The 17,137-nt window shown below is 36.2% G+C and overlaps 2 protein-coding genes across 3 annotated transcripts in view; one reads left to right on the top strand and one right to left on the bottom strand.

The window, feature by feature from the left end:
• LOC141457862 (EGFR adapter protein-like) overlaps nucleotides 1-17,137 on the top strand; it is a 454,378-nt gene that overhangs the window by 172,597 nt on the left and 264,644 nt on the right. For both annotated transcript variants that reach the window (XM_074135185.1, XM_074135186.1), the window contains one exon: nucleotides 9,197-9,277. In XM_074135185.1, coding sequence (XP_073991286.1) covers nucleotides 9,197-9,277 — 81 coding nt within the window. The remainder of the gene's footprint in view (nucleotides 1-9,196; nucleotides 9,278-17,137) is intronic.
• Nucleotides 11,454-14,147, bottom strand: LOC141457866 (uncharacterized). Its single transcript, XM_074135193.1, has 4 exons — nucleotides 13,958-14,147; nucleotides 13,265-13,498; nucleotides 12,056-12,226; nucleotides 11,454-11,822 (listed from the first exon to the last, which is right to left on the bottom strand). The coding sequence occupies exons 1-4, from the start codon at nucleotides 14,044-14,046 to the stop codon at nucleotides 11,642-11,644; spliced, it is 675 nt and encodes a 224-aa protein (XP_073991294.1). The 5' UTR covers nucleotides 14,047-14,147; the 3' UTR covers nucleotides 11,454-11,641.

Genomic DNA, 17,137 nt, shown 5'->3' on the forward strand with positions numbered 1-17,137 from the left:
AAAACATTTAAGTAAAAAAACTTATATGACGAAAGCTTGTGCCAAAAATAAAAAGATCTATGTTAGAAAAAAGGCTAGTTAAAAAACTTTTCAGGGCACTGCCAGCCCCTGGGCAGTGTTCTCTCGTAACAGGTTCCTGACAAGAGAAAATCTAGCAGAAAATTTCTTTTTCGATGGAAATAATTGCAATTTAAAGAGATCATGCGTTGCCGGAAGCGTCAGTTGAGTGCGTCACATAATTAGTAAAAAAAAAAAAAAAAAAAAAAGGTGACGACATAGAAGAACGCAAGATGTAGCTAAGAGTGTAATTACTATAATAGTGTTGTTTGGAAGGTTCCCTAGGGATGATTGTAACAGGAGGAGGGAGTATGTAGTTTGTTTGTTTTGTTTTTTACTTTAGGAAAGTCTCTGTGTGGGGGGCCACTGTCTATACATGGAGTGCCTGTGTCCCAAAGCCTATTAACTAAGAGCCCATTTAAAGCCTTGCGAGGGTCCGCACTGAAAGGGTTTGGAAGGGCGAAAGGTGAAGAAGAGGGAGTGCCCAGCTGGTCCAAATTGATACTACCGGACAACCCATTAGGTGGAGTAGGGCCTAAGCTGACCGCCACCTGCAAGTGGATATAACCACGCACTTCCGGCCTGACGTATTGCCCACTAAGGTGCACTTCCCTACTCTCATCAATACCTCCACTTTATGCTGCCCTGATAGCAAAAATTTATTTACAATATTCCTAATTCAAATTTATCACTTATTGCCTATAAAATCACCAATACGAAGAGTTATCGATATCGAAGCATCGCTTTGGTGAACACAAGTTATGGTGCTAATCACTGAAGCAGTAAATGGCCCCCCTCAAAAGAAACTAGTAAAAATGTTTATTCCCTCCATTAATTTGGGAAATTTTCAGATTATTGTTGTGATGCAAATAATTTACTGCCGTGTAAAAGAAGTCTTATCATTTTTGGTTGGTGTTTTGTTCTTCCATATTGTTGAAACCTCCCCAACAATTGGTACTCATGTTTTTGTGACTACGACACAGACCAGGAATACACTTACAGAAGAAGGATCTGCAAAACATGTCTGGAAGCGTGTCCCTAGGCCAGAGGTGTCAAAACTGGTGGCCCCCCGAGATAAATTTTTTTTTTTTGTGGCCCACCAATATTCTGAAATAAAATGAAAATAGGGAAAAAAATTGTTATAAAGAAAATGGCGCTTAGGGGGCCACCAAGGCAATACCGTACACACAATTCCCTCCCTCGTTTAGCCCTTTAGCTACTGAAGACGAGTATACGAGTCAAGTGGCCCTTACCCTGACTCAGTTCGGGCGACGTTTGGAGAAGCGATATTTTCTGCCACTCTAAGTGGGATTCCAGAATGATTCGTTTTTTTAAAAGACAAAAAAAAGAAATAGGGGATTCCCTACAAAATATATTCTTACGTTCCCAGGTCTTTGAATCTAGAGATATAGCAAACATTGATACGAGAGAAATCGCTGACCAAGTTTCGGAGTAAAAAAGAATAATTTTCGTTTTATAAATCCAATTATTATAGTGTTTTAATTATTCTATCCATATTCTTGAATCCTCCACTTTAGAATATAAATTTAAGAAGATTTGTAAATATGATGTGGCCCAGAGACTGATGAACATGGTTTCGAAGTATAGATTTCATCATCTATAGACGGATGCAAGGACTAAAAAATGTTTCAAGGGTACATACATAGCTGCTGAAGCTTATGTATGACGGCTCATTTAGGGAGAGCCATGACCTGGAGGAGGAGAACTATTCTTGAGGTTATATTACCGAAGTCTTTTAGCCAGAACCAGAAGAACATTGAGGGCCACAAAAATTTACCTCGGGGGGCGCCAGTTTGACACCTATGGCATAGTTGTAACCTATGAGATTGCAACCTCCTAGGGACACGCTTCCGCTTTGCAGGTCCTTCTGTAAATCTCTTGGAAATAATGAAGAGTCCTAGGCCGGGGTAAAGAGAGAAGAGAAGAAACAATATGAAGAGTTGGGAAACAATATGTGAAGATGGTCCTGCTAAATAGAAGAAACGCCAAGGGATGCAAGACATCAAATTTTCCCAACCAAATTGCTCTCTGACTGTTCCAAGATGTGAATAGGTGCAAGATATCTCAATTTCTCTAGTTATACATTAGTATATATATCTGTGGGTATGTTTGTCTAAGCAAACGTGAGGTACATTACAGGGTTTGTTGACAAGACCAATAGTAACGATGCGGGCACATTGTTACACTCGATTACACCCGCTACTAGTTTAACTAACAAAAGTTTGTTTGTTTGTCACATGCCGTCACAACCACCACGTTGGCAACACCCACATGACCTCACGATACCGCGATAGTGAATTATTATGGCCACTGAAATTTTTTTTTTCAAAAACTTTTGTTACTTTTCTAACAATCTCGACATTTTAAAGTAGTCTCTCTTTTAAGAGGACCTGTTCATTCAGATACAGTGCGGACAGCTTCTAAACAGACTGTCTAATTTGTAGGGAAAAATAGCATATCAATCATGGTCGTCAAATCAATTATTGTAAAAGGCAATTTTCAAAGCCAAAAATATTGTGACTCTTTTACAAATAATTTAAAATATTCCGTAGTAAATCTTATTTCCGTAATTCCGTATTAAAGTAAAGTAATTGCCTATTTTTTTCAGGCGGGCTTTACGTCCAACTACCAAATTAGGTAAGTAGTGGACGGAGGCAACTAGCTAACATACTTTACTGTAAATTTCTTTTATTAACCATTAAATAAAATCCAAGGCTTCTAGACCGGGGGAATCGAACCCACTAAACCAACAATACATCTTAGCATTGCGGGTCTAGTCTATAACCGCCTAACAAACTTTACTGTAAATTTCTTTTATTAACCATTAAATAAAATCCAAGACCTAGACACCAAGAATCGAACCCACTAAACCAACAATACATCTTAGCTTTGCGGGTCTAGTCTCTTAACCGCTCGGCTACCGTGGCGCCTATTCCGTATTGAATGATTTAAATAGAATACTTATTCGTGGGACCAAAGCGGAAATGATTCTTTTCAACCAACACGAGTGTACACTTCCCGCATTTATGGTGCTCAATACTTTTCTTACGCTCATAAATAATAAATAAATAAACGTATAATTATTTGAAATACCGGAAATAAAGTGAACAATAGTTGCTATGACAACTCTGGCAACATTTACAGACTCGGGGGTGGGGGACCTCCAATCAGATCTACTTCCTGTGTAAGCTCATTTCCTAAAATATACTTTCAAGGCCACTACTAAGAGAAATTAATTATTTATAAACCTAATATAAGTTACAATACTATATTCGTGCGACAAGAAGATAGAAGATTGGTATTAAAGAAGTTTCGTATTAGAGACAAAACCAAGCAGAAAGGAAATTGAATTACACAAGAAGGATTATAACAAAGCACCAGTGTGATAAAGTTACACGGAGCAGAGATATAGTAACTAAGTCCTCGCTCCGTAACTAAGTTAACACTAGACCAACCGAGAGAAATTACATTATTGTATTGAATGTAATACTCTCTCATGTCTTACCTTCAAGTCTGAGTAACGTTAACTTTTGAATTATAAATCTTATTCAAATCTTATATTTTCTTTTGTTGTATTAGTTTTAGAAATACATTGTCGATAATGATGATTAGGTGATGTAATTGGTGAAAAAAAGTCTGGTGGGGGAAAGTGTTATAAGTTCCTGTTTAAGAACTATGATTGGTTCTGCAATCTCAAGGACGGGCCCTTCTCTTTCGGCACATTTTGCCTTAAACTAGTTAGGCGCCACGGTAGCCGAGCGGTTAAGAGACTAGACCCGCAAAGCTAAGATGTATTGTTGGTTTAGTGGGTTCGATTCTCTGTGTCTAGGCCTTGGATTTTATTTAATGGTTAATATGAGAAATTTATAGTAAAGTGTGTTAGGCGGTTGTAGGCTAGACCCGCAATGCTAAGATGTATTGTTGGTTTAGTGGGTTCGGTTCCCCTGTCTCTAGGGCCTTGGATTTTATTTAATGGTTAATATGAGAAATTTATAGTAAAGTATGTTTGCTAGTCGCCTCCGTCCACGACGCGTAATTGGTAGTTGGACGTAAAGCCCGTCTGAAAAAAGTAGGCGTTACTTTACTTAGTACTGCAATCACGCTTGAACTCACTTCCCAGAACAACCCCAACAATGTTCGGAAATAATGATTCAAATAACAATAAAGTTGCTTGGAAATGTGGTTAGGTTCACAGTGCTGGGATGCATTTGACGGATTTTTTTTTTTTGTATCCCTGACTCGGTTTCGGAAGTTCCACCATCATCAGAGATAGGTTAAAGAGTTTGGTGTTCAGATTTTTGCCTACAATATGTTTTCGTCTATTGCTACACTCGTTGACTGACTTGCTGGTTAAAATGGATTAAATATTTAACTAAAAAGAAATCGGTTGAACGGAAATCGTAAATTATCGCGTATAAATTTTGTGATTTCTAGCAATTTGGAGGGGTGGGGGGGCAATTCTGAGTTGCAACAAACTTGCATTATGCAAATTTCGTTAAGAGAAAGTCCTGTGAGTGCCCATCCTTTTCACATATATCATCACATAAATCTTTAGCTAGCCAAAAAAATTGTGACATTTATTTCCTGTAGTAAAATATTAAAGATCGCCCAGAATCTTTACGGATATTTCAACATTCACGCATCGTATTTTTGTTTAAAAAAAAATTTAAGTAACTTTGGCAAATTTTTTTTCTTAACGGATGCAGGACAAAGAGATATCTTAGGGCGTAGTTCACTACTTTGGCAGACAGAGAGAGAGAGAGAGAGAGAAGCAAGATAGTTTTGCAATCGGTTTCCGATAAAGGCACGCTCACTTCACACAGGGTCGTGCGCTAAGTGACAAGTTCCAATACTCCACAGCATCCTTCTAGAGAGTGATGTTGGTAAAAGATTAAAAAAGGATAGAAGACAAAGCTGAAAAAAGAAAGAGAAAAAAAAATTCTCAGCGTTAAATCTATCAAAAAGCTTTTTTCGTTTATCTCTTTTTAAAATGCTTTTATTCCTTATCTTTTGACTGAATATTCTTCTCTGATATAGTTCTTTTATCTCTATTAATTTATGCCCGCTTTGTTGAGGTTGAAGAATAAATATTACGCAAATGTTACGTCCAAATTTATCTTTTCAAAAGAAAGATGTATTCATTTATCTTTTGTATTAAAACAAAAATTGTAAATTATCTACTTGACGATATTCCCACCCCCCCTGTCGTCTTGAACCATAGGTAGATAAAAATTTATTTAATATTTGAAAGTATATACATATGTACATAGGAGTGCCAGTACAAATAATATAACCTCCAGCTAATTACCTAAATTGTTACAAAATATAAGAGTAAATAATGAGGGGAAAACGATGAAAACCTCTCAGCCTCCAAGGAAAGTTTTACTTCAGGGACTCCTTAACTCTCCTGTGCCTGTGCACCGTGTCCAAACTATAGTCCTCTATTAGTCTGCAGAGGTGGTTGTGACTTGGTTCACACTTACTGAAGAAACCAGTAGCGAGGTACTTGATGTAGTGTTCTAGTCCATGTTGGTGTTAGTGCTGCACGAGACCGAGACTTCGGCGAGACTTTATGCAGTCTCGATCTCGGTCTCGGTCTCGTCGAGATATCTTGGTCTCGGTCTCGGTTTTTTGAATTTTTGTTTAAGTATTAAAAGCGGTTTGCTATTAATAATCTTTTCAAAAAATGTTATTATTTTCTAATAATTATTTTAATTTATATATTGGTAATGAAAATGTGTGTAAAAGAAGACAACTACTTACACTTCAATGCATCATATATTACTATTACTGTTATATATCTTTATATAATTTCAAAAAGATGTTAAAAACGCGCCAAATGAAAGACCCAAATAACATATCTGCCTCCTATAACAAGTCGATTCGTGAAATAAAAAATACACCTCCCAACAAACTTCCCGCTCCATTAGTTATGGCTGTTGGTGAAGATAAAGAATCTGATGATTCACCTTTTGACGACGACGACGACTGCATCAATATTTTTGCACCATTTGCTCAAAAATCAGCAAATATCACCGAAGCATGGAAGACAGAAATAATTAATTACACCAAATTAGACCAAGCACCAGTAGACGTTGACATTTTAGAATTGTGGAAAACACTTGAGAATTCCTTCAAAAATTTGTCTAGAATGGCGAAAGATATTTTTAGTATCTGTGCAACTTCAGTGCCATCGGAAAGATTATTTTCGCAAGCTGCGATGATAATGACCAATAGAAGATCTTTTCTAACTTCTGACTCAGTAAAAGCTCTTTTATGTATCAATGCTTGGGCAAAGTGTATCTTAAAAACGAAAATTTGTGGCAATATTTTTAGGTGCATAGATAGTCTTTTTTTCTCAAATTCACTAATTCCAAAATTCTAAAATATAATTCAAATAATATCAAAGTTCAAAGTATTAGATTATTAATAGTGAAATTTATGAAATTGAATGAATGAATGATATGAATAGTGAAATTTAGTGAATTTATGTAAAAATTATGTAATTCGAAGGGGGCCGCCACGGTAGTCGAGCGGTGCGAGACCTGCGAAGCTAATGTGTATTGTGGTACTGGATTCGATACCCGGTCTTAGGCCTTGGATTTTATTTAATGGTTAATATGAGAAATTTACTGTAAAGTATGTTTGCTAGTCGCCTCCGTCCGCGACACCTAATTGGTAGTTTGACGTAAAGCCCCGCCTGAAAAAATAGGCGATTACTTTACTTTGCTTACTTTACTTATGTAATTCGAAGTCAAATAGATGTAATAATATTGAACATATATAATAAAATCGTATCTTTTAATAATTAATTCAATACCTGTAATTATTAAAGAACACAATTTTATAATTTTGTAGCTAAAAATTAATATTTGAAAAACCGAGATGAGACCGAGATTTCTCGACGAGATATATATCATGTCTCGATCTCGGTCTCGGTCTCGGTTGCTCAAGTCTCGTCTCGGTCTCGGTCTCGGTACCGAGTATCTTTATGTATCTTCTTGAGACCGAGATTTGTCTCGTTTCTCGTGCAGCACTAGTTGATGTTAGAGTGTAAGTCTATAATACGGTCTGTAGCGGGGGGAAGTTGTCACAAGAGGAATTTTTTTTGGCATGCTCTGCAGTGAGGCGATATTGGATCGACACGTCAGACTCCAGGAAGGACAAGCATAAAGTAACATGGGCCTAACACTACCTTGGTACAGGAGGAGTTTATTCTCTGGAGACAGTTTAGGAGTCCCTGCAGAACAGCGGGAATAGTACTCGAATGGCTGCCTTACCTTTATTTTCTCTACCCTTTATGTATCTTCTTGAACCAAACTCCTGTACCAACTGTGGACAAAGTACGCTACCTTGGACTGCACCTAGAAGCAAACGCTTGACATGGAATCCCCCAGACTAGACTGTAAAAGACAAGAAACTAGCCCAAAGCTACAAAACTTCTCGCCAGACTACTTGACAAACGTTCGAAACTAAACCTACAAAACAAAAGTGACTCTTATATCTAGTATTACTGCGACCTATTTGGTCATACGGCCAAATCGAAGTATGGGGGATCGACTAAGCGTTCCAACCACACTACGCCTCCAGACATTACAGTTCAAAAAAATACTTCGAAAATTTCTTAACGCTCCGTTCTAGGTATCTAACCTCACTATCCATAATAACCCCAAAATCCCTTTTCATTAAAGATCTCTTGCTAACACTCGTTTCTTCAAATTTCATTCCACTTTACCAGCAGCTCATCCTAACCGTCTAATCGAACAACTATCTTCTTCCGGCCAATAACAGGTGATCATCCAGGCAGATTGAAGAGAAGATGGCCTCGTGATTTACTCTTATCGTGAGAGCAGTATAGTAAGAGCACGTTACTGGAGTGGCCTTCTCCACTCTAGATTTTCACGTATTTCTTTTATCAGGTACCATATTTGCTTGTTGCAACAACCGTTGCAGTTGCAAATTCCAATAAAAGATTAAAAAAAAAAAAGATATTTTTTTAAAAATCTCTTTTACTCTTAATAAGAAAGGAAATACCTTAATAGTACATAATTTCACCGGAAATACCCGTTTTAAGAACCCCTGGAAGTGGTTTTTTACAAATAGGACTGTTTGTTTCCGTCTGTTTGTACGTGTGTACCCACCATCACTCAAAAACAAAAGCAAAAATGAAAAGTCCCTTCCGACTTTTTATTTTTCGTACAAAATTTTTGATTCACATCACTTCCGGAGGGGAATCTATCTATTCCCCTCCCCCCACCCAGTCTCACTCTCTCACAGAGAGAAAGAAAGAAAGAAAGAAAGATACGTTTATTGTGCCCTGGGACTCAGGTCCCTTAAGGGCAACAAAAATAAATAAAATTTATATAATAAACACAAAAAACTCTCGGTTAAAATAATAAGATACAAAATAAAATCCAAACAGCTGTTCGCAAACAATTATTTACAATAAATATAAACTAATAAGAAAAAATTATAGATAACTTTCACAACTAGAATAAATAATAAATAATAAAAATAAATAAATAAACTATTTCCTCCTAAATTCCTGTAATAAATAGTCATAAAATAAAAATCTGAAATTAAAAATTGTTTTCCTGTTCGTTAGGTCCGTTGGTAGTTCGTTCCACAGTCTACAGGGCAGTGACGAAAAAAGAATTCTGATAGGTAGCAGTCCTGTAAGTTGGTATGTACAGTCTGGTGGGAACAATCCTTGTAGTCCGTAAGTCCAGTACACCCTTAGCAGTAAACATGTCAAACAGAGAGAGATAGAGAGAGAGAGAGCGAGAGAGCGGGGGTGAGAGAGAGAGCGGGGGAGAGAGATACCCATAATTGAAATTTTTGAGACAAATGTTTAATAATAAAAGTTGAAAATTTATTGGTTTCAAAACACTCGACAAAGTTTAAATAAAATCGTAAGGGGAGCGGTTTCGCGTTGAAACTCTTAAAATACGGACACATCAATTCGGCAAAGTGATACTTCCGGTCAAGTTAATGATTTTTGTTTTTCTTTTTGTCAAATTTAGAAATTCAGTTCCACATTTGATTTTACAAAAATACTATACAGTTGGTTTTTTCCAAATATTTTACTAATCCTTCCTTTTCCTTCTGTTTGTTACAGTATCTGGGTTCATTTCCGGTCCATGCTCCGGACCAGGAAGCTAGAGCGGATCTTATCAAGAAAAAGTTGGAGTTCCTTAGGGTAAGTGCAATTTTTTTCTAATTATTTTTTCCATTTTCATTGGGACATAGTTTTTTCAATACAAATACGGCTCACTATGATTTTTTTTAAATATTTTTTTAAATTGATTTAATTTAGAATAAAATAATATAAAAGAAATAATAAAAAACAATCAGAAATATATACTTCAGCTGCACGAAAAAGAATTGACACTTTTTAAGGGAGCAACTTAGATTGGCAACACTGAATGTTTAGTTAAACTACGCTTATCAGGGTTACAATTTCGTGGCTATTACAGTTTAGCCAACCTTTGCGTTTCCCAGGTCTAGCAATAAAACAGAAAATAAAATGTATATAACATTGTATTACGCACAAACATTTTATTAAACTGCCGGATACTTACGTCTTGTATCCTTATACTGGCAGGAAGTACAGACACGGATACAAGGTGGTATTAGAGTACTAAGTATTCACTTTGCCAGCTGAACTGCCCCGCCGATGCCTGTATAGCCCATCATTGTATCCCGGAAAGAATTTCCCCCTATTTGGTTAAAATGTCACTTCCTGCCAATGCTTCAGTATTTTTCTTCCCCCTTTTACTCGGCACAAATTCCATTTGAACGGAAGGAACAGAGAAATGGTTACAAGGAGAAATGAGGAAATAAGAATTTTTTGCTCACACATTTTTCGTTTTCACTTTCTCATAATATATAAAGAGAAAGTATCGAGCTCATAACCAATTTATATCGATCTATATCGATATACCATTGGTCCTGAGTTCCTGCATCCACCCCGTACCCTAGGGTTTCTCAACGAAAAAGGTTTCTCAACTAACACCAAGGCTAGTTTCCCTTGAAAATTCGACTCAGAAAATTTGACATGCAGTCACTTCCTGTCTGACAGCAAAACAGGGGGAAGAATGAATTCCCTCGATTCTTCCCCTCCCGTTCCCCTTACTTCCCCAGCCCCCTTTTTTCCTGGAGAAAATGAAAACTGTGTTTAGAATTAATCACAATGTGTTTTTCCTTGTCTAGCACGTAGTTGAAATCATTTATCCCCTCTGTCTTTACCGCCAACTTCCGGACCCTGAATCCTGAAATACGTCCATAAAATTAAATCAACCAGAGAGCTGGGAATGAGGTATACCAGATTAGGGACTCTCTTCCCATTCTTGTGGCAGCCAGATGCTGATGAAGTATTTTTTTTAAAAAACAATAGTTCCTTATCCATTTCTTACAACAACCGTAAAAAGAAGGTTTTCATTGCGGTTAAAAATGAATTCTAATGCCCAATACCATTTCCACTTTTAGCCGCACCAACTTCACTTTCTCTGTGTTTATACTTTGACTAACAAATTAAGGAGTAAGTTTTCTTCCTTTTCTAGTAAGTTGAAGCCAACTCCCGAAGTTATTGTTAAACAAAACCACATCTTTAGTAAAACTACCATTCTTTTGCTGGATAAACAAAAGTGCCTTAGCATATTACAATTTTGTTCTTTCATAAAATAATTTGGTGGCCCTTTTTCAAAGGCACTTCTGGAAAATGGAGAGTAAGGATCCCTCTAAAGTGCCATTTTTATTTCCTGTGCTGTACACACAACTCTAGGGCTAAAATCGAGTTTATTGAAAATTCCTTCACCCGAAGTGATTGTTTACCCAATCGATTGTTCACATTCAGTGTATCTGAATTTCTTTCATATTCAGTGTAACATAACACGAATATTATCGGTGGAAAATCGAAATTAGAAATCTACAGGAAGTACTACTATTTAAGAAGATAAACAGAAAATAATTGAAATCTTAGTGAAGTAATCGCATATTCATTTTGCATTACGTCCAACTTCTAATTAGGGTGAAGTACACGAGGTGGAAGCTCAAATTTTACTATAAACCATTTTTTTCTAACAAATAAAAAGTAGTCATACGCGGGATTCGATCCGGCGATCTCCGAGATATGAAGCCATGCTCTTGACCACTAGACCAACACACCCGTTTCTATAAAGTTTTTAGTAATACAACTAGTAACACACTGACTATGACACACAGACACTCCGAATACTTTTTCTTTTTACGCCGTCACTTTACAAGAACAACTTTTACGGATTCAGGGATCTTCACGGAAATCATTCTCCGGTGAAACTATTTACGTAAAAAAAAATATTATCCAAATAACATTTCCGGGACTATATATTAAGTAATTTTTCCATTGGCAAATAATTCTTTATTTCCACATTAGGAAAACACCTTACATCACATTTTCACGACTGTTTGTGAGAAAAGTAGTGGTAATAATAAATTTTTCATATATTCTGGTAAAAATTTTCAAACATTAACCCTCTTCTTTTCGGGCCATTTCATCCAAAAATGTTTCATAAGTTTTTTGCTTCTAGTTTTCTCTATCATCGTCCATCTTTTGAATCATATCCGTAACATAGTCGGGCATCTTCAACTGTTCTGCTCTTTCCTTTATTTCCTTTGTTAGTATCACATGTTTTGGTTTTGGGAATTTATAATCTTTAAATTGGGTTGGATCTTTGGGTTTTAAGTTTATGGTTCCTTTTAGTAAACTGAAAATGAAGGTTTTTTAAAAAAAAAAATTATATTAATCATTTTATATTATATATTATATATGATATTTTATATTATATATTATATTTAATTAATAATGTGAAATGGGGGGACTTTTCCAGGAAGCCCCATTTTCCCCGCCCCACAAAGAATTTTCTCTTCTTCAATTTATTCTATTTTTAAAACTCAGTCTCAGCTTTAAAGAAAAGAAAAAGGAAATGAATATAATTACTCGTTGTATCTTTTCAAACTTTCACTAATTTCCGGTATACTTCCCAATCCTTTTTGATCTTTACCCAGATCCTGTAAACGTTTACTGATATCCAGAAGTTTTTGATTCACTTCTTCAGATGACATTTTAGATACAGTTTCCATGGTGATTCCTTTGCCCCAATCGTGTAAACTGTAAAAAATAAGTGTATGTTGAGGATGTTAAATATCCCGGATCTGGAAGGTATTTTTCCAGGAAAATCTCCAGACTTTTATTAGAGAAATTATTCTAGCAAAGTAGAGGAGTAAATAGAGCACTGCAGGAAGTGTGTACCCGGAAATACGTTTACTGATAATTCCGACAGGAAGATGCGTAGCTTGGAGAAAATGTTGCTAGAGTTGGTTGTGTACCATGACTTTCATCAAGAAGTGAAAGCACTGAGGGCGTAGAATTTGGATCAGGAATATAGAAGATCCCTCCCATCTTAGAAATTTTCCGGGGTCCAGTTAAGCGTGGAATTTAGTTTAAAAAACCTTCCACAGTGTGCGAAATTAAAATCAGACAATGACGTGTATACACGTCGAACGCAGGGCAAAACAACCAAAAGTTTACAGCGTCGTTATAGTCGCACTGCAAGCGACATTTTCTACAATCTCTCTCTGGGGCTTGAGATTACCCGAGAGCATTCTGTGCTCATTCCAAAATCTATGCACCTCTTCTTCATGTATGCATTGCTCTAGTTAACTAGGGACGCCAAGAGCTTTGCAAAAGGAAAAAAATAGCTTTGTATTCTGTACAAAATGAAATCATGCTCGTACTGTAGGTCTGAACCTCTATCTAAGAGGTAAAAACGGGCATTGCACAAGGGTTGAGAGCTTCTATTTGTGTGCGTAATTCCCAATCTCTAATGGGGGAGACCAAACATGTACCAACCACTTATCAATTTGGCTGGCTCCCACCGCAGTTCTATTGGGTAAGATAAAGGAAACATCCCACCAAATAATATTCTTATTGTATTTTATTAAACTTTCGAGTTTTTTTTATAGTTAATGGCAATTTGATATTTTTCACACCGAGTATAGTACACGTCGAACCGTAATAGAGATTTGGTTTGAAGTGTATACACGCCAAACACACTTAAGAGGATAAAAGGGAGAATTATGCCCTACCGTGAACTAGAAATTTCGCGGAAAACCAGGGTTTGAAACAGATGATGATGTTGAGACTTACTCCTTTGTAAATTCATCAATATTGAAGGATTCAAATTTCTTCCTTGCAGCCTCCACTTGCTCTCTATTTTTAGCAATCTCCTCTTCTATATACTTCAGTTCTTTTTCAATGCTCTTTCTCTCGGATATATTTACTGCAGCATTCTCTACTATATAGGATATATCGTCTGAATCATAGAGACCATCAGTTAGCACATTCTCCAGTAGTTTAATGTCCTCTGTAGTTTCACAACGACTGGGAAGTTTTTACACGAAAAGTTGATTATTATTTTATTATATTAAAATAACTATAACTATCATTAAATTGATTCAACTGACAAACAATAAAGGAGGGGTCTAGCCTATAACCTCCTAAATACTGCACTATAAATTTCTTATATTAACCATTAAATAAAATACAAGTCCTAGAGACCGGGAATTGAACCCTATATACCAACAATACATCTTAGCTTTGCGGGTCTAGCCTATAACCGCCTAACATACTTTGATATAAATTTCTTTTATTAACCATTAAATAAAAAATCCAAGACCTAGAGACCGGGGAATCGGAACCCACTAAACCAACAATACATCTTAGCTTTACGGGTTTAGCCTATAACCTCTCGGCAACTGTGGCGCCTTCAAATCGTGTATTACGTGTAAACGTATGCAATTTTACTTCACCAGTTAACGAGTGATAAGCTCGATTACTCACTTTATATCTACATCATTGTCCCATCTGAACTGATCTAGATCGATTTTCTTCACAGCCTCTAATATATCATCTCCTTGCGACTTTTCCATCTCTTTTATATGACTCTCTCTCTCTTTATTCAATGTATCAATTTTTATTTAAGGTAAATTTTAATTTCAAATTTAATTAATATAAATAAAACAAAAGACTGTACTAATTACATGTGTTATGAGAAAGAAAAAAAACAAGAAACTGAACATCGATAATTTCAATCGTAAATCGATGCTTGTTTGCGATAGTAAGTGTTCACGAAATGAAATAAACGAACAGCATTAATACAGAATATATAATATAGAATTTATGGTATAGATTATTATTAATTTAAATCAACATTCAGTTCAACAATTAAATGGGTTACGGCATCGTTTAATGTTATTAAAGAATATAACTTAGGTTTAATTCTGTCTGATACAATTTAATAATAATATTAAATACCACGAGGTGTACATTTTAATTATAATCCAACAAGATATAAGAAATTAAATTCTTTAGAGACGTCCTCACGGTTTAAATGAATGGAATTCATTTTAATCTGAAGAGATTAATTAAAGGTTTGAATTCATTAAAATGATCTTATTATTTCCGTTTTTTTTTACTTCCTCTTCCTTTTTTGCTTCTCTATCTGGTGACAGGAAGTGCTGCGATCGTTTCAAATTGACTTTTCTTCGGGAAATAGAAATTTGAGATTCCCCTGAACATGTTCTTAAAATGCAAAGAATCTGAACATCGCACGTCTTTTTCGTATTACAGTTTACGTACTTGAATTGCCTTGAATCTTATTAAAACAAACTCAGTGTGGAGGGAAAAAGCAAAGCGAACTTTATTCTGTGAGGGGGGGGCTTCTTCCAAAAATAAATAAATAATACAACTGTAACAGTGTCCAGGATGGAAGTCTAATGCTAGGCCTGAACCAACTGTCTGGACAAATCGGCCAACAAATTTAAGGGAAGACAACTTAGGCTTTTACATCGTCACCACGCTAAACAATTCGTCATAATGCGGATGAGAGTTCGCTTTTTGGGCACAATCCCCATTATAAAGGCAGAAGATGTGTCCTTAAACCAGAAAATCCAATGAAAGAACCAACATCAGGTAGCTTCGAATGAGACCTAACAATCATAATTCCTTAATTTTTGGAAATGCTAATTTGGTGTAGTTTTCTGCTTTTTTTTTGTAGTTTTCCTCAATTTTCCGATATCCAATTGAGCTCATCTCTTTGTTTACTAAATACTGATCGAATTCAAGGAAGCAAGGCTTCACTCTAAAGTACCATTTCCGGGAATTGTGCAGTTTTTAATCAGTAGGAGTTAAATATATTGTGGAATTCCGGGAAATATTGTAGTTTCAAAACTGTAAGAACTGTATCTCTTGGGTATACCAATTTTATTCAAGGTGGCTGTTGAACATCGTGTCCTGGTGATGATTCATGATCCTTAATAAACTCTGGATCCACTTCTTTTTTTGGGGGGGGGGACAGTCCAACATCCGCACACAACTCAGCCATAAGGAAGAGATGAACTGTAAAACTGTTCACGCCTGGAAACTCAACATGAAACTTCGTCACACCAAGTAGCTAGAGATCGATAAGAGGGAATGAGAATCCTGGATTTGGTCTGTCCATCTCCTCGCTTCTCGAAATTCCCAGATGACCGGCACCCAGTCTAGGAGTTGGATCCTTTTTCACTCTCCTAGAACATTCCAGTACCAGTCTGGTTCATCCTCGAACAAGACAAACATTTTTATTCCTGGATAATTTTCTGGATGTCTTTTTTCTTTTTTTTTTGCCAAAGATAGGGGATCAAATAACAAATAAAAACTATTTGCTGTTACTTTATTTATAACAAAACCACTCTCCAAGATTGCCGAACACCAGTGGTGGGAATAACCCAACATATAGAATAGAAAGTGTTGACAAAGAGCGAACTCAAAATGATAAATATTCAACAACGACAAGAAAATGGCGATGATAAATGATACGAGTGAAATAAATGTGGGCGTGACAAAAATTGATACTGAAAAACCAAGGATTTAGCTTGTCACTGGAATTCTATTGGCATTTTTCAACACGTAATAAAAAATGTATATGATTTTATTTTTAATTTTTTTTTTTTAACTGAATATTTCATCAGAAATAAGGGCTTTGTGGTTCAATGAAAAACTAATGGGAAATTTGTGGGCGGGGCACCCTCACATGCGTTCACTAATAGAAATAACAAAATAATATTAAGTTTATAATTCATAACTAGATGGTGAATTGGTGCCCTAAATTAACTTCAAATAGTCAAGTAGGGGGGTTTAAAAGCCGATATCCTCCCACTACTCAGGAGTCTCTCAGACTCCTAATTCTAGAAGAAAAAAAAAAGACCAACAGAGGAAGGTTTGATGACTGGCTGCACCTGAGATAATCCATAATCTCACATCTCTCCTCAAAGGGTGTAAAAACCTCTGATCATCTGGGGGAGGATCACCTTTTAAGGCAGGGAAAGAACCGATTTGTGCCAAAAGGATGGATGGCTGACAGGAATGGCTTTCAAGGTACCTGGAGCTCCCACGAGTTTGAAGCCTTATCTCTTTTTATTCCCCTTGTGAAGATAAGTTAATAGGATGAAAAAATAACTGCCAGTATTAGTCATGATAACCTTTATTATGCCGAGCTTTCGACCTAGGGACTAGGTCCATCTTTAGGGCTAATTTACAATGTACTCTTTTACATCATTAGAGGGTTGGGTGTGTCTTCTGTCTTGTCTGTTCATGGACTTCAAGGACTGGAAGATAAGTTATTTATTGTAAGATTTTTTTTGTTTGTATTTAAGTATTTATTACTTTAGTTTTCAGTCACAGACTCCAGGTATCGCCCATACGAGATTAGGGCAACTGTATGAGAAAGTGGTAAACATCACCTCTATACCCACAAGTGCCCTTTATTGGGTTAAGTTTTTGAGAAAATTAAAAAAAAACACACAGGAAAATTCATTTAGAAAAGTAGAACTTTCAGTTGACTAATTTTAACCAGAAATAACAAGTTTCAACGTGAAAATATCAAGTTTCAACATGAAAATTTTTGGTTTTTGAGTTAGGGGTGGGGGGATTGATACAGTCAGATAGACCGAGAGAGAGAGAGAGAATCGCACACACACCTTC

Source organism: Rhodnius prolixus, unplaced genomic scaffold, assembly GCF_049639745.1.
Source record: "Rhodnius prolixus isolate KJV_2025 unplaced genomic scaffold, Rpr scaffold_5, whole genome shotgun sequence".
Taxonomy (NCBI): domain Eukaryota; kingdom Metazoa; phylum Arthropoda; class Insecta; order Hemiptera; family Reduviidae; genus Rhodnius; species Rhodnius prolixus.

Bases quoted from the DNA above. Each gene is read 5' to 3' on its own strand.
- LOC141457866 (XM_074135193.1), bottom strand. From the start codon at position 14,046: ATGGAAAAGTCGCAAGGAGATGATATATTAGAGGCTGTGAAGAAAATC. The intron at 13,499-13,957 runs GTGAGTAATCGA...AAAACTTCCCAG, and splicing joins GACAATGATGTAGATATAAA to TCGTTGTGAAACTACAGAGG. The intron at 11,823-12,055 runs GTAATTATATTC...CTTCATTTTCAG, and splicing joins AGTTTGAAAAGATACAACGA to TTTACTAAAAGGAACCATAA.